The 26,112-nt window shown below is 41.2% G+C and overlaps 1 protein-coding gene across 3 annotated transcripts in view; it reads right to left on the bottom strand.

Annotated features, from left to right (window-relative positions):
• The window catches only part of LOC110982480 (uncharacterized), a 51,702-nt gene that overhangs the window by 6,486 nt on the left and 19,104 nt on the right, over positions 1-26,112 (bottom strand). The window contains exon 2 of one of the 3 annotated variants that reach the window (XM_087144901.1): positions 20,239-21,630. In XM_087144901.1, the coding sequence (XP_087001027.1) occupies positions 20,239-21,603 (1,365 nt within the window). In that variant the 5' untranslated portion in view covers positions 21,604-21,630. Of the gene's footprint in view, positions 1-4,480; positions 6,521-20,238; positions 21,980-26,112 lie in introns of those variants that run through there. The other 2 variants (XM_087144900.1, XM_022240906.2) reach the window with 2 other exon arrangements.

Here is a 26,112-nt window from a genome sequence, read left to right as displayed (position 1 = left end):
ACCGGGAACCCCGGCACCGAGTAGTTTTAATCAATCTTGTTCAATCATGCCCATTTTGAGATTAACAACACGAATGCAATTTCTGTTGTCAAACTCTGTGCTTGTCACCAGTGTGACAACATGTTCGAACTGGAATCTAAGGACATTATTAAGATGATGCACACGGTAAAGATATTCAAACGAATATCGGCAAAGATTACGGCGATTCGGAATTAGAAAAGGAATTAGGATGAAGATGACGAATTAAAGGGGGTCTAGTTCAGAATCGGAAGACAATGTCACCTACCGAGATTATCGATCAGGAGAGGCCAGAGAATACAAAAAAGAAATGTTAAGTGAAAAATGTGACAAATACTTCTCAGCAAATGTCTGGATGAAGATCAAGCCGGGAGAAGGCAAACAGGAAAACCCTCTGAGAAGTCAAGCAAGTCTTTTTGGTAAGTACAAGGAATCGTTGTCAAGTTGACTACATGTATGTATGGTAGGATAATGAAAGTTATGAACACAGCAAGAAAAACTGCATGGAAGTAAAAAAAAATCTTTAGTAATGACTAAATACCATGTTTAAGTTGACGGAGTTCCAACAAAGTAACGAGGGGATCAACCAGGCAGATAGCAATGATTAAAGACTAATAAAAAAATTTCTGTACTAAAAAACTTGGAGTAGGGCCTTTGTTATAAAATAAATAACTATGGTAGTCATTCTTGCAGTAACCTATTGTTATTTCCATACTATTTTATCATTTGGAAAACAGCCAAAAAAGAAGGCGGAGACAGAGAAAAGAAAAACAGTGTTTGAACCATTCTATGTATTTTGGTGAACCTATGTCTAGTGCATGCTTATAATTGATTGGTATCAATATCATTCAATGATATGGAGTTCTCCATAAGTTTGAAAAATCCATGTTTACATTCGCTAAATATGGGATTATTTTAAGTTTATATATATACATCTCTTCCCACATACGCATAAATGCACTCCAGTAACCCTATTTTATTCGAATTTATTCGAATTTGTGAAACCGGCAAGCAAATGTAACGTCAGTTCGAGTGATTACACCATCTTAAGAAATTCAGCTACTTCTGTATCGATCAGATTAACTTCCTAACAATAGTACACTGACCACAAGCTGTTTAACTTTCGCATGCCCGCCCTCTCTTGTTTATTGTGTAGGAATTATCTACCCCACATTCCCCTTCGATGCCATTGCATCACCACTTGCAGTACGTTCATCAAATAGTTCAACCTGTTTCTAAACATTTAATACGTCTATTTCTACACGTTGTTCTGTCTTTCCTAAAGAAAGGGTCAAACTGTGCCAAAATTTTCAGCTTTTAACCTATTCCATATTCGCTTTTACCCTATTTCTTTAGAAACATCAAAGTGTGCCTGGAAAAGGCCCCCATCTACTGCCTTGCTAACTAGAATTTTCGTCCCGTTTAGATTCAGTTACAAAATCAATCTGTGAGGACATATTAAGGTAACATATGCATTCGATTTGAAAATACTTTTAAGCATTACTGCAAGCCTTACCAATGGGTTTTGTCATCCTTCTATCATTCTGCTTCCTTTCTGGTGTTAATCATCTCCACCCTTTGTACAATGTTCCCCTCTGCAAGCCCCCGATACGCTACTGCTGTCAGCTGGAGAACTTTATTCTTGCTGTATCCTGTATGGGGCTACTTAGCTCTGGCTTTTGCTTTTACTGTTCGATATTCTATATCAATGATTCGGAACGGAATGAACAAGGACTAAACAACGGTGAGAGTTCGAAAGATGTGAAAGGTATAAAACACGAGCTGGTGTTCAATGTACGTGTTCTGTACCTACATAGCTTACCATTCAACCTGGTTACCACAAGCTATAGCTTGGAGTAATACCGAAAGAAATAGTATCCAGTTGTTGTGTTTGGGGTCGTACAAGACAAAGTGCAGATTCCAAAGAGAAAGGGATCAGGTTCTTCAGATGTCCCAAGTGTAGAAAGCAGTGAATCGAATAGGTACAGTACATGTATACTACATTTAACGTCGGTGAGCTACGAGTTTACAAATGCACAAGTTGGCTCCAAGAACACTAACGATGTAACTTACACTCCTTATAATGGAAGGGGGCCATACTGTGAAACGGCGATCTCTCTTAACCGGCGTGTCCCTGTTGCAACCACTTTTTGTCTTGATAAAATGTGAAAATCACGTTAAAGAAAATTTTGTAAAAGGTGCTAATGCGTTTCCTATTGGTATTCATATGATTTAATCACCTTAGATTCATACGTATGACGCTGTTGCTCCTTTCTTGAACATTTTTTTAATACCCAGCAGCAACGTTCTTGGTTCGTTTGGGATCGCACTCTGCATCCGTATTACTCACCATATTGTTCCGTTCTTTAATCACGTTTTGAACACATAGATGAAACGTTACTGGTCCGTTCTTTCCTTCTTTACTGGCCCATGCTTCCACAGACGTTATTGGCACGCTCTTTCGTAACGTTTTGCGCTCCTTATAGTTATGTTATTGGCTCGTTTCTTCTCTGTTTGCGCATTTAATTATCACGTTATTGGTTACGAATACGCATCCTTTCGAGAAATTGCTCGAATGCGAATGCACGTTCACGAATTTGAATGCTCTTTACACAAATTCGGCCGGAAAACCTATATTTCAAGAAAGTGAGTACGAGGATGTTTCTCTGACATACTTTGCTGAAGTGTTTTACACACTGTTATTGCTCTTGTTTATTTATTTCACATTAAGGATTAAAAATGGCGGCCCAAATGCCAAAACGTTTCAATCTACAATAAAAGACACATACAAATGAAATTCATGTAAATACATGTAAATCTTCAAACGTTTAAAATTTAACCTTGTATAACATTAACAAACTAAAAAGAAAGCAAATTCTAAAAGCCACATTAGACATTTTTTATATAATAGAGAGAAAAAACTGAGCGCATATGTCGTTCCATTAGGTATTTTGTGTTATCCGCGTGGTACATGTATTTGTTAGTATCCTAACAGGGTCAGACTAAGGAAGACTTAGATCTGTCTGATCTAGAATTCCGATAGGAGGCCTTTGAAGGCGGAAATATATTCCGATGCCTATCTGAGCACAATATTTTCCCCGGGCTTGCCTAATAGAGTGGTTCGTCGATATCGAAATGTTGAAGTGCAAAGATTTCGAAGCATCGGTTAACGTTCGATAGTGAAAACCAACAGCAATATCTGACATACCCGTTTTTTGGTCTCACTATTGCCAGGCATTGCTGTGGGGTTAAACAGATGTAGGCCAAACCTAGTTGTAAACGGGTCACTATAAATTTTGTGGCTCAAATAGGGTCTTGTCATTTTAATGTAACGACTCGAGTCGAGTCGAGTCAAAGAATGTCGAGTTGAGTCGAGTCCAAATATTATTTTAGTTCGCGTCAATTCGACTCAAGATAAAAAGTATTTTGGGCCGTTTTTATTCACATCTGTTATGATGCTAGAGTTGGTAATATCACATCTTACTCTTCATAAATATAAGAAGGGTGCCAATGATTGCCATCCAAAATTTAATCCACAACACCAAAACAGAATGTCATATTTCAAACCAAGGCATATTTTTTGAGAAATTAGGGCATAAATTTAGCTGGCGATCTATCAAGAGTCTAGTCTAATAAAAACAAAACTTACCAAGACACTGATAAACTTGCGAGTTGAGAAATACATCTTAATTTAAATCCGGTTTTGGTTTAGCACTACACGCTACAGAAGCACAAGGTGGGAGTCCGTGACAAGGTGTATGCTTGCTGTACCATGGAGGAAGGACAGTAGAAGTTGACAGCCGCTAAATAGGGTGTGCATCAAGGATGCCGTATTCGGGACATGACGTGGGCACGAAAAACCGGCATAGGAAGTCACTGCATAGCTGTATTTCTCGCAGAACTGTTTTCTTTATGGGACTTGATTATTATTAACTTTCCCTCGAGTCCCTTCTTCTGATAGGGGACTCCTGTCTAGTCATTTGCTCGCAGCGACTCGAATCGTGTCATTTACCCGTCAGGACTCGAGTCGAGTTGTCGCCCGATGTTGTGACTAGAGTCGGACTCCAGTCACAACTCCGCATGACCAGACCTGGCGCACTTACACTAAAAAGATAGTTCGCACATAGGCAGTGAAAACAGCCGTGATGTCCTCTGTAGACACACAAACTTTTTTTCAACACAACAAAGGAGAGCTTTCGGAACAATATTTTCTATGTGAGAGGACCATTTCTAATCGTTAAGATTACAACACCAAGTAACTTTATATATGGAACCCAATTCGAACATTTTATAGCTGCATGATTTAACTGATAACAAAATATTGAAAATCGGGTTGCTTTTTGTGGAAAGAAGTAGCCTAGTTTGTTGGTATTTGACTATAATTGGATCAGGTTTTAACTTGTTGAGGAGCAACTGCCATTGATTTGATTACGCGGTGGACAGGTGAATGTAAGAGTCGTACCTGAATGGGTGTGCTAATAGCAGACATTGCAGTGAAGTTGGCCACATCCGAGAAGAACACCGTCACCTCGTCGTAGGTCTCGGCGGTAGTCTGTCCCGTCAGCTTGAGCTGCTCAGCCACCACCTTGGGCAGCATCTGATACAGCAGCGAGTCCGACCTCTTCTTCTCTTCCCGGAGCTCCAGGGTCTTGCGGTGTAGGGAGTCCCCCACCCGTTGGATTTGTTGAGTCTGGTGGATGATGCCGCGGATAATCAAGGGGCCAGTGATGAGAACCGTGGAGAGAAAGAAGGCACAGGCCACCACACTGTAGATGCCCCCTCGCATGTCCGAATCCAGCTGCTCGATGATGAAGTCGGCCAGTTCCGTTTGCAGGGTCATTAGGTCGTTAATGTAGCTGGTCATATTGTTGAACCACATGTCACCTTTGGACAATGACGGTGACAACATTTCGTGGTTGTTCAGGTATATTTCGTCTCGCATTTTAGCTATTTCAGCAGCCAGCCCACCAGTAACTGTGCCTGAGTACGCATCGCGAAGTGAGGGTGAATATTGGAAGGATGTCTCCAGTAAGCTCCTTCCCATGATACTTACGTTCATATACCAGAGGTAGTCTTCAATCAAGCCATACCCCCCACGAGAGAAGAATGTAGACCCCAGAGCTCGCTCCTTTCCTGTCTGTTCCTTAGCCATCAAAAGTAACTGGTAGGTTACCAACTTTGTCCAGAGTTCACCCGATGACTGCTGGATCCCTTGTAGGTGCCAACCGATGATTGTCTCTATTTCACCCGAGTAGAACCTCATGACGTCGGATATGGTCACGTTGTTGTTTGACGAGACAACAGTGTCGCGGAAGGCATCCAAATATGCCATGTAGATTTCCTTACTACTGAATTGGCCCGGCGTGGAGTCAGATTCGTTATCATAGGCCCAAGTGATGCTCAGGATCGTAAGATTTGTGTCGTTGTATATACTTCGCAGTTTGATAAGTAACTCTGGGTCTTTCAAATAGATGTAAAGGGAAGAGATGCCCCTTTCAATCTGTAGGTGATGGGCCACCTTCCCAACATCCTGCACACTATTGCCGACGTTCGCACGCACCCACTGGAGTCGGGTGTTTTTGGCGCCTGAGTCTGCCATCAAGACTGCCGCTAAGATGGCCAAGATGGTGATGGGAATGAGTGTCATGACCACCATAGCCCATAATTGTCGACGCCGCTGTATGGGCACACTATCCCTTTTTTCATCTGTCAAGTCCACGCAAGACAATACAGTCGCACCTGTGGGGTTTGGATGCACCTGCACATTCCTCATCGTTGCTACTTGGTGCGGTGAGACGTGCCTGCCCCTAGACGGCAACCTATTACGACAGACTGTAGGAAAATCACAAAGTGGACGAACGCGCAGTGCGAGAGAGCCACGGCTACAAGAAAGGTTTCAGCCTACCGGCCAATAATATGTTGAGAAATGAGACGGGCATTGTAGAAGTGATGACGTCATTTTTCCAAATTCTACAGAGCCTGCATTTGACCAATAACTAGGGACAGTATTATCACGGTGTTACTTATAGCAGAATAGCATCAGCTGCATTAGTTTAAATTATGTCCACTGATTTAGGTGGAAAATTCTCGCTATTTAGAGTTTGGTAGATTTCATATCCGTTTCGTGCAAAAGGCGTCGATAGTTAATTATCTGTTTGTCATTTCCGACCGACCCTTATTTTGGCTTCAACCAAGGTAGAAAATAATCACTTTTATGACACTAAACCTGTCTGGAATTTCTTTCCAAGAACAATCTCAAGAATTTCCGGGGGAAAGCAAGAATTTTTCCCCACCTTTCTCCCCGACCAAATGACTGACCCTATCTTGAAGTTAAAAAATTAGAACTATAAAATTAACTACGGACGCCCTGTAATGAAGCCCTTGTGATGAATGGCAATGGAAATAAAATCACTCATCAATGATTACAGAAACTCCAAATCATAAACTCCATTAATGTGGGACTACTTCCAAGGCCCGTCATTTTATTTGGTTCTTTTCTCCTGTTCCCCCTTTATTTTCGGTGGGAATGATTAAAAACCAAACTCCCTTTTTACTGTGCAACTGTATCGCGATATGAACTACGAAAATAACTTTATCCCTATCTCGTACACAAGACCTACTGTATCGGCAGAAGAGAGGGAGAGAGGCTACCGGTGCTTCAGCCTCATTGGTGCCCTTCCTTTCACTGCAAATTCAGGCGAAAACTGGTCGCAATGACTCTGCGAAATTCATGTCCAGAGCACCAAGAGCAGCAGCTGATAACGACAGGGTCACGTAGGGCAGTCTATAATGTCGCTGTGCTAAAACTCATTCTCAGGTTGGAGGAAAAGGGTGTGCCATGTAGAATTAATAAGATTGCTTGAAATTTTATAAATTATTTTCACATTGGAGACGACTGAACGATGAAACCCCGATCTCCTCCTGCCTCCAATTAACGAACGTTAATTATTTTTTTGTTTTAAAATATCAGCATCAGCTAAATAGTTAAGGCACAGTTAGCGTATTGGTCATGCACGATAGCCCCACTACTGAGGCAAATCAAGTTTTCCAGTAAAAGATTAACTGCGGAGGCAGTTGGTGTATTTAGTATTATTGATGAAGGAGTTAGTCTTATTCTACTCGTATTTTCAGAGAGTAATTGTGTAAAAGCAGAAGTGGTTCTTTCCCTCTGATTTTATTTGTTATTCAATCGTTGTTCACGTCATTCAGCAAATAAAGGTGATACGAAGAGAATAAGGTTTTATACTGGACACAACAGTGGTGTGGGCTTTTATACATCTACAAGAATGTAATCCTATTTGGAATCGTGGGGTTGTTTACAATGAATTAATATCCTCCCTTTTGGAACATGAGAAAACAGCAGTGCTTTTTGCGGTGGGAACAGAAAATGTTCTCTTTGTTAGGGACTGGAAAGGCTAGCGTCAACCGTCCTGATGCTGCCGTGTCGTACTTCAACACTTTTTGTCAATTTTCAGTTAGATGGGACAGAAAAACAACACGAGCACGTTGTTCGACGCAGAAGTTGTAATTAAGTTCGACTCTGCCGTGCTAAACAGCAGTTAAATTGTGTGACGTCAAGTGCCGTGCCATTATCATTTAAAGTCAAATTAAGTTCGTTCCTTGGCTTGATCCAGTTGGAATGCGCACGCATATAGCTGCATAATTAATTTACACATCTACCCTAGGGCAGATCCAAAAGTTTTCGCTGGGAAGAGGTTCGGGAAACATTTGTTCGTTCAAAAGGAGGTTACTGCATGTATACGATGATGAAGCCATTTCATCTCTTGGTTTTATCCTTAACTATATACACGCAAACTAGAACCTCTACATGTTTTATGTTTTTCAGGGGTCTTCCATTTTTCAGACGTGCCCCCCCCGCAAAAAATTAAATTCGACGTTTGAAACCAGTGCACACTCCCTCGAGCCTTTGCCGCACTTAAATGAATTACATTCGATAGGGCAAACAAATGCGTAGTTTGACACAGGTCCAAGTTACCGTACTCCATCGTAATGTGTAATTCTCGCGTCGTTAAAATTGCCTTAGAAATTCTGCGAAGAAAAAAAAACAATTTAGTTCCTTATTATGACCATCACAAAGGGGGCTCTGGTGATAGGCATGGAGATGAGATGTGAAATCGAGATGGAAATGTATCTTAAAAGGTGTTTACACTTAGTTCACCTTAATGCATTGTCTTACGGAAGATGTTAAGAGCTGTCGAGACACCGCAAGGTTGAACGAAATGCGCACTGTATTTCCATAGCAACGTATTTCCATGGTAATAAGGGGGAATTTTGCTTGATTTTTTTCCAATTTCCAAACCAAAACACTCATAAAAAAGACTGTTAAAAATCACTTGTACCTCCATGGGAACCGACGGAAATTCATAAAGATCGACCCTCACTAATATTTGTAGGTTTCGGGGCCCAGTGCTGCCAAAGGATGATGTTTTCTCCCCAAACCTCCGTTCATACTTCATGATTTTGTGGGAGACAATCAATGCATTGTTTGGACTGCCAAGTCCTTGCATTTTTATTAATTTAATTTCATGTTTGCGTGCATTGTATTTCCAAAGCGATTCTTCATCATACGTCTTGTCATTATGGGCGCACGATGGCTTGTGTGTTTATGCAATGCTGCAGCGAGAACATTCGTGCCAAAGAAATGCTGCAATTTAGATGTTCTTCTGTGTAAGTGACGGAAACCCGATAAGGCCGATTTCTAAAAAGAAATGGCCATTCTCAATGATTTCCGTCACGAGCTTTGCTGCATCGCGCATGTGGGTTCTTGAACATCTTGTAATTTCTATTTGGAATTTTAATATGTTTGAATCGGTTCTAGCTCGATTCACATACATTTACAAGGAAAGTGATTTGCAAGTAACCACGTCATGTATCGAGTAATTTTGAAGAGCAATGGAAGTAGAATATACATGAATTGCATGTCTTAAAAGAAAACTTAGAATGAACCGTTCGTTAACTCCGTTCAAAAACTCTGACTTAAATGGCCTCCTCAAAAGCTTGTTGGAATCCATTAAATCCATCAAGAGCAGAAAGTCCGTCAATTCAAATCGACCATTCACTCCTACTATCCGCGGTTATACATTTTAGCAGCCGCGAACAACCTAACGGCTTCAGTAAAATGTGGAGACGTAGTCACAAAAGAAGGAAAAAAAGACAGTTCGATCGAGCTGGCTTGCGTATAGTATTTTGGATAAGTGAAAGGATGAGTGTTGAGGATGTTCATGGTTTGAACCCACAAAGGGTACTCTGGCCTTGAGTTTTGGGTTATTCTATAGCGAAAACGCTCACTCCAACACATTGCCGAATTGAGCCTTATTATTATCATGACATCCACAATGCATAATCCCATAATATATTACCAACGATTTTCAATAATGGCATTTTGCTTTAATTAATTTAAAACCCCTTCGCACCGGGAGGCGGCTATAGCCGCCGTAAAAATTGAGATCCTCAGCCCGCTTTTCAGCTATTATTCTCGGCCCACGCTCGAGCAAACACGGTGAAAGAAGGCAGACCCTGGCTCTTGTGTATATGGCAATTGTCTTTGTGTGTAGCCCAGAAATGAAAAGACCGATTTTTCATCATAATCACCAGCTGCACAATAGTCCCCACTTTGAAAAGAGGCAACGGGAATGTGGAAGCTGGAGTAGAGCCGCATGCCACCGAACAATCGGGCCACAAACCAAGAATTTGCGGTTTGGTAGGTGGCCTTCGTGGCCAAGCGAGGCTGGAATTCTTGGAGACGGCTTTCGGAAAGAAATTCCCGCCGAAAAGGGCTTTTAAAAAGCATCGGTGAGTAAGTGGATCGGCTAGGAAACATTCCCCATTTGCACTCCTTTTATTTCGTTGTTTATTCTCAATGTTTTCAGGCGAGTTGCAGGCCTTGACACAATGGACCAATGATTCTGCTGAATGGTTCAAGGTTTTCCCAAAGCCTCAATGATTTCATTAAGTGCATCAAGTCCAACATGTATCTGAATCATCTTGACCCATTCGAAGAGAAAAGGCTGAGAATTATATAGAACTGTGTATTTGGGAATGAACAACGTGCAATCTCTACTACTTCCAGGAAAGGCGTGCAAGAGATACAGTGACGTAAATTTGTGTGGGTGTGGGGATGGGGAAAAGTGGGAGGATGACTTGCCTGGCCATGGAAATTTGAAAGGCGGGGAGGTAGATACACCATATGACACTATACATGTATAGGGGGCGATGCTCATGATACATACGTAAATCTGTAATGTGTGTTACAATCATGCAGAATCTTATCAGAGCGCCATATTTGTGGTCTTTTTAAAAAAATTATTTTAGATCTTTTAGAGTGAGACTGAACACATTTGGTTGTTGGGTAAGCCCCCCCCCACAAAAATATTCACAATCCACCGCGAAAAAGTGTGTGTGTGTGGGAGGGGGACGATTCAATAGCCTGCCCCCGGTCAAAAAGTTGGGGGATATATGCCCCAATTCCCCGGAATTTACGCCCATGAATAGATTAATAGCTGTTCTTTTATGGGTACCATTAGAATTGGATATCTTTTTTGCAGTGTTGAAGACTGACAAAACTACACGGAGCGAGAGGCTCAAATGGCAACAACCAAATTTAAGTGGCAATGTGGTCTATTAAGCATTCTCCAATAGTGTGACCGGTTAACTGGGATCCTTTCTTATTAATTTAAATTAAATTCCCACACAGTTAGGAAACATGTAGATTAAAAATGTACAAGTGGAGATGAGATGTGGGGATGGAGAGAAGTGATATACGTATATTTATTTCACAAATGATAAATATTTATGGTGCAGTGGTAAGATCGATTTCATTCGTGTCCCAGCTGAAAGTATTCTTTCCATTGCAGGAATGGAATGCTTGACATCGTTTTTGTCCCTTTTTACAAAGCCTGAATTAATCCTGACGATATCGTTTTATTACCTGAGTACATACAGACGAATGATCAACAACCGGCGTCCAATCAGAGATGTGTACTGATGACGTCACACATATTTACATACGCACTTTCCTATGGAGCCAGTTGCTCCCCAAGGTCCAGCACAGACAACTGGAAAGCACACTCTAGTATTAATCGACTGATGTCCCTGTATACACATACCTGACTTCATCACAGCCCCCTTTCGGAATTCTCTTACATGGTTATTTGATCAGAAATCCACATTTCCGTATCAGCCACTGGCTAGTTTTCAATTTCCTTCCTTTATCTTCAGTATTGTAAATCAAGTCAAGATGCAGAGTTCCAGTGGTCAAGTCGGGTCTTATGGTCTCTACATTCGATCGTGTGAAAGACGTCCCGCGTCCGGCGAGACACGGAACGGGAAATAGTCTACCACGAAAAGAAGCATTCCCCTCACCGGCAAAGGAGGGACAGCGTGGTTGGAAAAATACCGACGGGGCGCGTGGTGCACTCACAAAAGAGCCGTCATTACAAATTTTAGTGCTCAACTTCGAACAAAGCCTTGTGGCAGTGCAGCAGCGATGGTTACAAATTACCCTGTACGTCAGGTTTATTGGAATGAAAATTGTTACAAAAATGCAGAGACAATAAACATCACGAGTGGTGCAACCAACAGCAAAGTGTGACGGTGGAATGTCGTAATTTCTTGTGTTATCAGGGCAATTGGGACCAATGAACTTCAGGGTTGTTAAAAAAGCAAATAAATTAATGAAAAATAGAAAACAAGGAGCTTGTAGGCCTAGAAAAATTGCACAACAGACACTGTTTTACTCTTTGGTTCTTGGACTGTTTTGAACGGCTTAGAGGTTTCTATTTTATATTGGACAGTCATTTTCAGACGAAATTCCAATTTTGCTCCCCTACCCACCCAAGACCTGCATACACCACTATAAATTCCAATTAGGAAATTGCCTAGCAGGTTTGAGAGAAATTAATAGGCAGATCCCCACCAATCACTCTGTTCAACCATGATAATAACGACCAGTGAGTGATACCTTAATGAAAGGATTTGTCAGTAAACGAGGAAGCCACCAACAGGAATGAGAGCCTTTTGATTTTGACAAAGAAGGCAACATCCTCCAACCTAGTCTCGCTGAATGTGGTCAGTTGTAAAATATGCATAAATTAACTAGTCTGGTGCAGTGCGCCCTCTATTGAGAATAAACAGTGCGATGTTTTGTTCTGTATAATCTTCGCAGCTGCTTATGGTGTAGGGTGCCGCTTACGTTTAGTAAGGGAAAACGTTCGCCCGACCGCTACGCGTCTATGGAAAACACAAGCAAGTATGTGGTGTTCCACCATTAATTTCACCAAAAATAAGAGAAAAACTCCCCGAAATTCTTTTAGCGTCTCTCGGGAAACAAAGAAAGGTGAGAGAAGTCCTCGTGTAAAATTTTGTTTGGAGAAAATTGGTGTAGTTTGTCTATTTTTCCGGGACAGAAGTGTACAAAAGTTGTCATTGGGCGATATTATTGTGCTTTGTGAATATTTTTGTATAATATTAGAAAAATTGGTTTCGGTCCAATGGGGAAAGCTTCTTATGTGGAAAAACCATTGAAGGTATTTAACCATCCCCCGTCGTACTGTTGTAAAATCCGTCTGGCGTTACCGATAACATTAATTTGTAAGCATAATTTACAATAGTGTAAATAAGACATAATTTCATCAGTGTGTGTGTGTGAACATACTTGATCATTTTCAATGTGTTGACAGTGTGCCCGTGCTGTGACCAGTCATCTTATCACAGAAACTCAATAAAATTTTGAAGTTTTTTGTAAGATGTCGATTATATGCTGCCGTGTAATTCTATAACGGGAACCAGGAGACAAATAAGACTAATGAAAAGGTAAAGAATAAAAGAAAAAGAAAACAAAACAGAAAAAGTGATGAAAGAAATATCCCTAATATCCCCTATATCTGCATAATTACTGTTTTCCTGTTTCCAGGGTAACACACATCTCTCTGTTTCCTTCCAATATTCGTTCAAACCTTGTATCGTGAAAAAACACTTTGGTATAGCTCATTATAGTGTCGCTGGTTTAAAACATAAGTGAGGCTTACATGTATTTGAGGAGCAAGACAATTTGAGGCTTACTTAATAAGACTCGTTTTTAAAGATAGAATCCTTCGTGTCGAATTTTTAGCGATAGCGCTCCAATGAGTTTTGTTTGTTTGTTTCTTTGTGTGTGTGTTTTGTTGTTGCTTTGACGATTCTCTCCGACTTCGTCGGAAATTGCCAATACCAACTCTCCCCATATACAACCTGTGCGACCACTAGTCTGGTTCCCTGCCCAAAGATTCCCTGACGACCCTTGATAAAGAATCTTAGGTCAGGCATCACCCACAGACACAAATAGATATGGCGAAGGGTCAGAGGTCACAAGTTGAAAGCCTAGATGTTTCGATCTCATTCCCTTAATACGTTGTGGGTTCAAATTCAGTTGAGTGCTCCCAAATATGGCGCACTTGAAAAAAAATCTCAAAAAATTCAAAATCATACATAAGCATTTTCGAAATCCTTTTAGTTGATAAATTCTTGTATAGCAACATTCATTCCACGCACACACCCATCAACAAGTAAGTTGTCTGTAACTTTGTTGTTATATGCCAAAGCATAATTGTTGCCGGTTTACGTTCAACAAGCCTACCTACCCGACTGGGAATAACCGAACATTAACGGTACCATCCATAAACATGCAGAATGTAGACGGGACGGCTATTTCCGGAAAAATGGAGGAATTCCTCCAGTCCTGGTCACGTGACATTGGTTGATACAATTCCCTGAATCAGCCTATAGAGTCATTGAATCCACTCGCGGACATTTTACCGAGCCGAATACAAAGCTTTCCTGGCAATGCCCACCTTTGTTCTTCCTAACGTTAATAGAAGGGAGCCAACCCACGCTTTTGTATTCGGCTCGGTAAAATGGTCGCAGTTTGGCTTCTTTTTCATACAAAGGCGCTATAGGACATTTGATACATGTATTACAAAAAACAACCCCCAGCCATGGAAGGTGCCGCAACAGCTGTGCCAATAGCAAGGTTTTGTTGGTTATTTATTAATTCTTTCTTTCTGAAGTAAAAAAGTATTGTAAAATGGACGCATAAAAATAGACTAAAGAAAAAGGCTGTCCTCGATTGCCTATAATATTCGACATTCACGTTTGTCTACGCAGGTTATTTTTGATTTGTTTTTTATTTAAGGATATTCACTCACGTTTGCAAAGGGTTTACAGGTTGAATTATTGCCGTTGGGTTTTACGTTTGCTGAGTGAATTTTTGAGTTTCAGATTATTGCTTGACAGTCCAGATTCACGTAAACCTTAGCAAGGCGTCTTTGGGCTTTCATTTCCTTTGATTCTACACAAGCATGAATGTTTTCAAAATTGCACGGGCGTTGTGTTTGTTTTCACAGAGTGGCGAATCAGTCCGTAATGACTAGTAACGAAGATATGAGAAAATAGGATGAAGTTGCTCAGGTTTTAAATGAGAAAATTTTGCCTATTATTTTTCTGTTGAAACTCAATGATTGACAGACACGTACGTGACAAGATCACACACATATAATTTCGAACTTTTAATGCCTAATTTTGTGAGTTAGTGCATGCAATTACGAACGTCATCCATCGTCTTGTGTGTGCCAACAAACGCCTGGTCTCACTGTTGCGCAGCACGTTTGCGCGCCGCCACATACCCTCGGTGACGTAAGCGTCTGCATCCTGCGGAAAGCGTCATCTACAGCAAAAGGAACTGGAGCAGCGCGTCATTTTCGAACTTGGAACGCTGCATCCACTGGAGGGAATGAATGAGGATTTTTCCGCGTTCATTCAGAACTGAATCTGCTTGCCCTGAAAAAGGTACTCAGTTACCGAAAGCTCGGCAATCACATATTTTAGAGCACTGATTTGATATTATCTATTCTTTACGAAAATGATACTGATTTCAGGACGAATATGCATGAACGTTACGTCAGTTGCGTGCGTATTTCAAAAGCTGCGCGCGTATTCTCTTGCACGTCACGTTCGCGTAAATCTGCGTCACTCGTAAACACACTCACTAAAGTCCTAATTTATATATCCCAAATATAGTAGGATATTTAAATTATGCAAACCAGGAGTTAGATCGCGCAAGGCATGGCGGGAACCAACGTATGGCGCGGCAAGATCGTTCCCACTGCAACGAGGTTGGGGCAAACAATGAGCGAAGCGACGGATGGCAGCGAGGTTAGTGTTTGCCTAGACTTTTCACAAACTCTCGGTTTTACGAGCAAGACCGGCGGCCTCTGCGTTTATATGTCTTTCTTTGGTACGCATTCACCACATTGGTGGGCATGTTTACGAGCGCTTGACGCGGAGCACAGTGAGTGCGCGCAACAAATTTAGTAGTCTGGAAACATTTATCTCTGTCTTCATGATGGAGATCAGTGTCTGGAATGTGCGGTCTTCGCGTGCACGCACTTCGAACGCGTGCAAGAAGCCGGTTGGGAAACTTAGTACCATCTCTCTTTTTTTCGCCGGTGAACTTCAGCTCAGGGCGGATAAACTCAACTTTTTAGGCATGCACGCACGTCGTGGTTGCCTTCACGAATCCAGCACTGGCTGTAACTCTGCTCTGGTGAATTTAATGGTTTTTCCAATTGTGTGGATTCTGCTTTTATTGCATTGTAAAAGGTTGCCATTTATACGCTCATCCAGTCAGAGAGGACGACTACCCGCAATTCCGCTAATCATGCAAAGCGCGCTAAGCCTGATGCAAGACATTTTCTTAATAGGCATATACAATTAGATAAGGCAGTTACGTCGACACAATACAGAATGCAATTCATACTGAAACGAAATTCACTAAGTCATCAAATTCATTACATAAAAATGCATTACACTGAAAATTGAAAAAAGGACAGTTAGAGAAATTGACAAATCAGAAAGATGCCAAGCAAACGGACAAAATTGTGCCGAGCGGACACGGAATGATGAATTGCTGAAGGCAAATTGAGGAACAGGCAACGGAAACTTCTAAATTCAGTTTTATGCTGTGTATTAAGTAATGTGAACAGTACTTATCTCTTTATACAAACACAACGATGAATCTTTACTTTCTTGATATTGTGACGCTCTTGCCTTATAGTTTTATTATAAATCATACCACGCATATTAAACAGAGTGTCCACGATTTCTATGTCTATTTGTCAAAATTGGCCGATTTGTTAGTTACTTTTGATCACTTAAAGTGCAGCTCGGGTAATTTGTCTTGCAAAAATCTATGGGCCACACAGGACGTTTCCAAGTCCATGAATGACGCTCAAGCGAGGTCGATCTGCAGATCAATGACCCTCAAAAAGTACATTTTGTCTACGGCGTCGAGCATTGCCAGGGGTGGCAAATTTACCTTCAAGCATGTCAAGTTTTATCTCCTTCAATAATGCATCGCTGGGAATTTGTCGAATGAACACTTCACCGTGCATTAAAGTGACTACACGTCAAAGATTGTCACGCTCACTGCGCGACTACATGAGCACAACCGACCACACAGTCGTAGTTCGTTTCACGTACGTCAGTTCATGGAGGAAGGAATAGACCGTCCACACCGCATATCATAACACTTTATAAATCGACAAATGTGGTAACTATCCTTGCTTCTGGGGCATGAAAGGTATTGTAATTGGGACAAGGGAGGTCAAATGTCTCGTAATTTTGTTCGAGAAAACAAGCTTCGCAACGGAACTAAAAAACTAGCGGCCATCTTGCGTGGCGTGCTATGTTTGGACCATCGCATTAACTTAAGGGGGATTTTGAGATGGTGATCCTCTTGAGATGAACGCTTTGTTTCACAAAGAAACTTTAATTTCAAACCAACCAAAATTCTCCTTTTGCCTATCAATCAGGGTTGTAGGCCTATATCTAGTTTATCACATAATAATGTGTCTGGGCGCACCGAAGGCGCGTTGGCAACTTTTAATTTTACCCGTTAATACAAACTCCTCCAACAGCTAAATGCGCCCACACATATTATCTTTCTGTAGCACCCATTAACGGTTTCTTTATTTTCCAAAGATCATCCGTCCGAATGATCGTTGGAAAAAGTATAAAATTTCTCCTTGCTCGAGAATGACAGCATTCGGGGCTGGAAGATTTCACACATTGTCTGAAACTATTGTTCTGACACTATTGTTTGTTTTCTTTTACATGCTTTACAATAAGGTATTTAAAGATAATTTGAAAGTCCCGTTTTTGAGATTTTACGCCTTTCATAAAACAAACAAACAAACAAACAAGCAACCCAACAAACAAACAAACAAACAGACAAAAAAACTAGAAATAGTAGTGAAGCTGGTTGCTACACTAAGATTTATTGCTTGTTCCCGACTATGCATCCAAAGTGTATCTTGCAGTGCTATCTTGCGCCATCAAACTCGTTTCACCTGTTTAAATCATCTGAGCCCGCCTAGCAAAAGTAGGCCTAAAGTTAAGCACTTTGTAACATACCCTTTTACTTGTACTTAAGGCAATGTTCCAAAAGTTGTATAATCGCACAGATCTTGAAGAACCGCTTTAATTCCACTAGAAATAATCCAATGACGGTGGAGGTTCGTGCTGTAAGGTAGTAGTTTTTGGTCCATTCAGAGTGGGACAGTAATTGTTTTGCCAATCCCTGGTCTCCCTCTGATCGAGACGAGCCTGACCTATGATTTGAGCATACTAAGGTCTTGTCCTCCGGCAGATTGGTTTCAGTGGTAAGAAGCTAGTTTTTTGATAGCAGCATAGAGGGCGCAGTGCAATATTTTGTGTATATCACAATCTGGTAGCTGTGAAATACACATAAGGAAGAAATCTGGTTGACTTCTTCCCAGGGGTAAATTCAAACAACGACTATAATTGACTGTGGTATGACCAACACCGACCGAACCATTTAGACGGCAGTTAGGAACAGGCACGGGGAAAGGTCACACCGTCGGGTACCGAACACCAATTAAATTTATCAATGCTGAGGGAACGCTTCACGTGAAATAATTTTGTCAGATGCCGTTGAATGAATGCCGCGAGAAGAGCAGTTAACGGCAAGATGCTAGTCACAGTGAGACTAAAATTTAATTCAGTGTAACTATTGGGCATGCGCAATGTTAAAAAGCATGGGCATTTTCACTGATAAATTCATAACTATGCACGCATGCGCACAAATGGCCTTGGCGGCAGGAAGTGTGAGCAGCCATTGAAAATGTACAGGGATGGGACTTTGGTGATCATTATCTCTCAGGTTGATCTCCCATTAAATCGTTTTTGGTATTAGTTTCTAATTTAAGTGGAGTTTTTTATTCTCTGTAAAAAGACTTTACAGTCGTAATTTTTCCTGTGCGCACGAGATCGCCGTTTCTTAGTATGGCCCCCTTTCATCACAAGAAGTATAAAGTACATTGTTAGTATTCTTGGAGCCAACCTGTATGCGTGCATAATTATGAATTTATCGGAGGTCTATTGATTTCCGGTTGTACTACACTAAATACGCGCCCATAGAAAACAACGCAAACTCGGGGAGAAATTGCGCCGCTCGGTCGTGATGCTAAGAAAGAGGTTGGCCTTGTGTATTTCACTGAAAATTCAAAATTATAACCGCTAGGACAATGTCTTTTTCAATTTCACAACTGATATCGCAATAGGAAAGGCACTTGAGTCCTACAAAATGACTCCGATTATGGATGTTAGTGTTGTAAGACTCAGGTTCGGACTTAGACTCGAGTCGGTCATTGTTGATGTGCAAAGTTTGCCATTGTAATTCTTTTATATACACGCCTACAGTTTTCTTGTTACTCAAACATGAGTAGGATAATGCATTTCCTTCTTGCAATCTTGACACACACAGATGAGCCACTTGAATCGTCACAATAGATTCACACAAACGAATCAAATATTCGAGCAGCACTAAAACCTTTCAAAACATCCCATGTGTGCATCTGTGGTCGGTGTGGCGTGGGAGTTTTTTGCAAAATGTGAGATTTTAGTAAGTCTTGCCCCGGGTTTTTTTGTAGACCCCAGACACAGCTCCTACGAACCTGGCCCTGTCGCCTGTATGAGTAATAGGTAATGTAAGATACAGTGTTTCCCACTGGATAATTTTTTTGTAATTTACATGTAGGCCTATACTGCTTTTTTGTGTTCACAAAGAAAAAAAATTGCAGCAAGCAGTACAGTAAACTGGCGTCATTATTTTGCACAGACTGACACCCATTAGACAGTATAGCATGACTTGGATACTACATTTATATCATAGGCTCGTGCTTGGAACAAGACGTGAGTTACGTGCCTAGCCTGTGCTTATACACGGAGTGTGAACCTACGTATGGCATCCAGACGCCTTTTAAGATCAGTAATTTAAAACGAATACCAGTAAACTCATATCTAAATGAAATTTTTATGTATAATTTTCGAATTTTTTTCAAATTTTCTCGACAAGATTTTAAGATTTTCTTGACAAAGGACATAGCAACAGAGCATACACACCTACACTGCCAGTTGAGGGCGCTTTACGATTGACCTGTTTCCTCATTTGATTGCATATAAAGGGAAGGCGACGTGCAAAGCGTTGATTAAAGACGAGAGAGAGGGGTCTGTGCACCATAGGGTTCAAGCGCCCTCAATGAAGTACAAAGAATAGTATATGTTGGTCAAGCTACATGGCTGGAATATAAGGTACAACCAATTCCCGTCTGCTGCCATAGTTTATGGGGAAAACATGTTGCGTTGTCGCAGTGGTAAAAGAAGAAATGCAATGGAAAAAAAAACAGAAAAAGAACAGCGTTTAAATCTTTTTAATATGTAAAATAATGAAGACAAATATTAATTTTTACCACCGAGGTCTAAATCATACCTTGATATTTTTGATGTAGCTTCAGTGAAACTGTTTTGCGTATAAGAGCGATAGATAAACGTAGATAAATGTAGATAAATGTAGATAAACGTATTAGCCTGTATTATGTCACTGGCGCTTGGATGTTTAAAACTAGTAAAGGAAATGTTGCACAGGCTGCGGGTACGCTTTTAAGTTATTTCTGCCATGAACAACACAGCGGGTGTCCATGTCCCTGGGTGCCCCACCCCCGCCGTCTGAAAACTGGGATTGCACCAAAAGCCAAATACGAGCTGCAGTTCGTTTGCCTTTGTCCCTCCCGTGAATCTCCATTGAGAATTGCCATTCTCAACAAGCATCATTATCTCCAGATGTGCATTCTTATACACGAAACATACCTGAATGGGTGTGCTAATGGCAGACATTGCAGTGAAGTTGGCCACATCCGAGAAGAACACCGTCACCTCGTCGTAGGTCTCAGCGGTAGTCTGTCCCGTCAGCTTGAGCTGCTCAGCCACCACCTTGGGCAGCATCTGATACAGCAGCGAGTCCGACCTCTTCTTCTCTTCCCGGAGCTCCAGGGTCTTGCGGTGTAGGGAGTCCCCCACCCGTTGGATTTGTTGAGTCTGGTGGATGATGCCGCGGATAATCAACGGACCAGTGATGAGAACCGTGGAGAGAAGAAAGGCGCAGGCCACCAAATTGTAGAGGCTCCACCGCATGTCCGCATCCAGATCCTCTATGATGGAGCCACCCAGCGTGATCTGCACTTCTCGAAGGTCGTCAATGAACTGAGTCATGTTCTGAAACCATATGTCACCCTTGACTACCGAAGATTCGAGCGACTGGTGGTCATTTAGTTTGATCTCGGATCGCATCGCATCGATTTGACTGACCACATATTTGTCAACTGCAACTTCAGAGGCCTCTTGCAGAAACGATGAGAATCGCATGGCTGTATTGAGGAGGGTTTTCCCTGATACGCTTTCGTTCATGAACCATAAAAAGTCATCATGTAAGTTGAATCCCCCACGCGAGTAGAACGTGCCTCCAATGGCCCGTTCTTTACCCGCGTTCTCCTTAGCTAGGAGCAGTAGCTGATAAGAAATAAGTTTTGACCAAAGTCCTCCAGCGTGGTCATATGACTGAACGGCCTGCAAGAGCCAGCCAGTGATGACATCTATGTCATTTGTGTAGAAAGTTATAACTTCCACAAGGGTCATGTTGGTGATAGCTGATGCCACAGTTCGTCGGAATCGCTCCAGGTGATCCTTATAGAGTTCTTTGCTTTCAAAGAAATCTGGCAACATAAGAGAGTTATCATTTACCCAAGAGATGTTAGCGATGGCAGAATCCGTCTTTTGGTAGATCGTCTGGAGCTTGGGAATCTCAGCCTCGTCTCTGGACGAGAGATAGAATGCTGTCCTACCCCTCTCAATCTGCAGGCGGTGCACCAGGTGCCCGGCGTTCTGCACGCTCCCGCCGACCTCCTCCCGCAGCCAGCTCAGCCGGGAGTTATTGGAGCTGGAGTTGGTCATCAGGACAATCGCCAGGATGGCCAGGGTCACGATTGGAATGAGCGTCATGACCACCATGACCCAAACCTGACGCCGCTGCTGTTTCTTCAACGTCCCCCCCTGGAGATTTCGGAACAAACCAAGCCCCCATCTAGTGCCTCGTTTGCCGGCCGTTTCGAGTTCGGCCGACGGTGTTACACATCTTGGCGAATCAGCCTCAGGATGAACCTGTGCTTGTCGAAACATGACTGAAATGCATCCAGCCCCAAAACACTAATGCACAAAAATCAACAGAATGAATTGAAGGTAAAGTAAGATTTGAGGTTTACAAGGCAAGTGCTACAACCGTCAATGACAGCTGAACTACCTCCGCACACGACTGCATTTTGACTGAGAAGAAGCGACAACGCTGACATTATCAATGAATGCATAGACAGAATACTTTACTCCAAAGTAACGTACTGCAAATGGCTACGTTTGCATAATCACCAAACTCGTCGCTCATTGGTCATTTGCGTCATCAAAAATTCAAGAGGGAAATAATACCATATGAACTTATGCGAGGTAGATAATGCAAGCTTAATTAGCTTTGCGTCAAGTCTCTGCGCCGTTGTAACGTTTTATCCTTGCTAACAAGAAACTATACAAACGATACCCTTGACGATGGGTAGAAGGCTTGGAATTCATAATTGAAAATTTAATAAATTCATTGTCGTGGGCTCGTTATAGGCTATGCCAGAAAACGAAACATTTAACTTGTTCTTTCGAGTTTGCTAACGAGAAACTATACAAACGATACCCTTGACGATTCAAGATGGGTAGAAGGCTTGGAATTCATGATTGAAAATTTAATAAATTCATTGTCGTGGGCTCGTTATAGGCTATGCCAGAAAACGAAACATTTAACTTGTTCTTTCGAGTTTCGAGTTTAGTAAGTAAGCAAACAAACAAACAAACAAACAAACAAATAAAACAAACAAACAAACAAACAAACAAACCAACAACAATCCAACAAACAAACAAACAACCCAACAACCCCAACCAACCAACCAACCAACCAACAAACAAACAAACAAACACCCCAACACCCCAACAAACAAACAAACAAACACCCCATCGAACAAACGAACGAACAAATAACATCTTTTGCAAAACTGCCAGGAGCTTTAACCTACTGCGTTTGGTGTTTTATTTAACACCCGTTTGATATATTTTATATTTATCGTCCTTGTCGGTTCGCTGTTGCTGTTTCTTTCGAATTTCATTGTAATTGTGTACTAGTCAAGTTGACCAATCAATAAATATATATGTAGTTAATATTATACATTTCGATAGGCCGGTGGTGAAAAAAGAACAATAAATTCGTCGGCAATTATGGAGGCATGTACCGAAGCTTGGGGCCAAGGGCTGAGGGCTTAAGTTTTCATTATAAGGCAACTGATTCATGAAATGTGCCGTGATTCATGAAAGGTAACATAATGGTTGAGCGTATGTATTGTGTGAGCTGTCTTGACTCTGGCAAGAATGTGAGAACGGATAACTTTTGTATCACCTAGGTCATGCGGCAATGATGCACGCCTCCTTTCAAACTGATAAATCAGGTGCATGCATTTTAGGCCTGATTTTCCACTTCATTTGATTTACGCACACGCGAAGAATAAGCAGTCTTCTTCGGCATGCACTGTAATCTTCTCAACGTACTATCCACCGGAAGTGAATTGATTTCTTTTCTATGACCATAGTTATCTGAGAGTGCCTCGCAGCTCCACTACCCTTTCTAAACAAATTTGAAAAGTGTTCTGGTCCAGAGCATTTTCAGAATTTGTTTGAAATATAGGAGTACACGCCGAGCCTTTGCCCAGTCTGTCCCTTGGCATTTCTGTACTACGATAAATCAATAGATCTCCACTGATTCCATCACGACAAACGAAAGAGACCACTGATTCGAAAGGCGAAGGGCCGGGAAGCAAAATGACCAACAGCTTTTTTGGTCTTCATTGTACATTGGGAAGCCATACGAACGGACGTATATGTACATATCACGCGGTGCGTCTTTGTCAGTTTCGACTGATACTTTATCCAGCTGGTTCGCTATGTGTGAAAATACTAAGCGGCCAATGCCCAGCCCGCTGCTCCATATTCCCTCTGTGTTTTGTTTTATCGAAATTGATCAAATAAAGTACGGAAGATGAATGTTTTAATAATCTATGTACGATCGGTACAATCCAGATCAGACTTCTGATGATAAATCCTATTCGTTGACTTTAGAATTTGTGACTCCTCATTTTGAAATCTCTCCAGAGAATTTTTATTAGATCTCGACTATCTTCGATATGAATAATATGTCTTTGAACGTGACAACGCGTGTAATTGGAATTCTTTAGCTTCATATTTTCATCGGTTTCTTTATGCATCCTTCCTTTTATCCTCATGGTCGTAAGAGGCGATACGTCAGGTGTATGGCATTAGCTCCACAAATCGTAAAGATTTGTAGGCTTATTTGTCCAAAGTAGGCCTATAGAAATAAGTGTAGGTAAATGGAATAGTTGAAAAAGCACATCAATGAAAACAGACCGTCCTATGTTTGAATTAAAGTGCGTCTACGATAAAAGTAAAATTAATTGGATATTCGATATTCGATGTCTATGTTAAGTTTGCAGAACAAACCTCTCGGTCCAGCTGGATATGAAACATTCACATAGATTTGTGCAATGAGTGTATGGTTCATTTCGACATTGGACATTAAAGGTCCATTCACACACACGAGTGGTAAGGAATTCCGCTCGTTTGAAATGCATAATATGTTTTTCTACTTTCAGGAGTATAGTTTTTTGTACATTCAGAACGGAAAAACCGCGCTGTTGCTCGATCAACCGCAGAGTTTAGAAACCAGAGCCCTTTTTCAACAATACTACACTGAGAGGGCACCCTCTGGCCAATCAGCGTTCTCTTTTGATATAACGTTACAGAATTTGTTTTGCCTTCGATTCTTCCTGTGAACCGTAACTTGTATTGATAGTCATCGACATAATGCATACCAAATGGATATCCGCCTTGCGCGTACAAATTAAAATTCACTGACTTGATGGGTTTTTTCCGGCTAAAGTCAAATCGGCTCACACCGAGGATAAGCCTAGGTTCACATCTGAAATGAATGATTCTCAAACGACAGGAAGCATTTAGTAGAGGGAAATAAGCGTTGTGGCGACTTTTACGCAACAGAACTGCCAAAATAATAAGGCGTGCCAAGCAGGTTTTTTTTTTACGATGGCAGTGTTTGGAGATTAAAAAAAATTAACCCAAGACAATGGCACCAACAAATTAAGAAGTTGATTGGTTTTGACAGAAAGAAGAACTGTTCCATCCTGGGACTTCTTCCGGATGACGTCACAAGTGAATTAAGCAAACGTTTTATCACAGAATTAGTATAGGACGATATTCCTAATTTAGATCTCAGTCGTCTCCTACCAGCTGATGCCAACGTTTCATATAGAGATAGTGATCTTGAACGTGCAAGTTACGTTAAATTGTTAGGCATCTATGTCCAAGACAATTGAAATGAGACACGCAAGTTAACTCCATTTGTAAAGCGTTTCACAGGAACTTGTATCTTCTTCGACAATTGAAAGGCTATGATATTCCAGTTGCGTCTTGTTAACAATATATCTGCAGTACGATTGGCCGACACTTGAGTATGCTTAACGTATCTGGTTTTATGGTTTGACTAAAACACGAAACGAGTGCCTGGAGAAAATTCAGCGTAAAGCTCTTCGTGAAATCTTTACTGCTGACTAATATTAAATCCGACCTTACAGTGATATTTGCCAATCACGTAGCATTCCTGCTGTGTCCGATAGACTGGAAGCTCTGTCTTTTAAGTTCGGCACTTTCTTACTTGACTCTGCCCCCCACAGACAGTAACTTCCACCACTTGTAATAGGAAAAACAATTTAAGGAACTCTGACAAATTAACTTCAATCAGATGTAGGACCAACAGCTACAAATGCAGCTCTATCCATTTTTTAACGTCGATTTTGAATCAATGTTAGCTAGGTTTCATTGTGCAAGTTTTGTTGTTGTTCTTTTTGAAAATCACTTGTCAATTAGTGATGTTAGATTAGTGTGGTCGCTAATACGTTGTTTTATTCTTTTACATGTCTTTCATACTTGATGTAGTTCGTAACGAATGATTACATTTTATATGTATGTTTTTAATATTTTGATTTTAATTCCATGTATTATTACTGTCTTCTTAAAATAGTACGTTGACTGTAATCCAGCCTTTGACGGCTAGAGTTTTTTGAATAAACCATTAATAATAATGAAATATCGCGTGGCGTATCACTTTCCGTGGCTACTTTTCGTTACCGCTCGCGTGTGTAAATGAGCCTTTAAGGATCCATGCTGAGAGTCTTTCTGAGAATGCATCTTTTTTGCACATCTCTGTGCTCTTCTTCAATGTATGAAAACTGTTTGAAATCCTATCGGGTGAGGTGTATCGTATTTCAAAGACAAACGAGTAAGTACCCATGCTTCCTACAGAAGAGAGGGCACTGTTGTTATGACGTATAAATTAGGCAGACAAAGTTCAGTTTTCATATTTCCAGGTTCAAATTTTGAACCCCATAACCCCGGATGTTTGGAAATATTTCTGAGAAAAGGCTTTTTGTTGGCTTATTACCACATTATTAAACAACAATTGCCAAGAAAATCAACAGTTACGACAGGAAAATGCAACCGATTAAAAGCAGCTTT

The sequence above is a fragment of the Acanthaster planci genome, linkage group LG13 (genome assembly GCF_054643075.1).
Source record: "Acanthaster planci isolate LZ-2023a linkage group LG13, COTS_SCS, whole genome shotgun sequence".
Taxonomy (NCBI): domain Eukaryota; kingdom Metazoa; phylum Echinodermata; class Asteroidea; order Valvatida; family Acanthasteridae; genus Acanthaster; species Acanthaster planci.
This window is presented reverse-complemented; position numbering and strand designations above follow the sequence as displayed.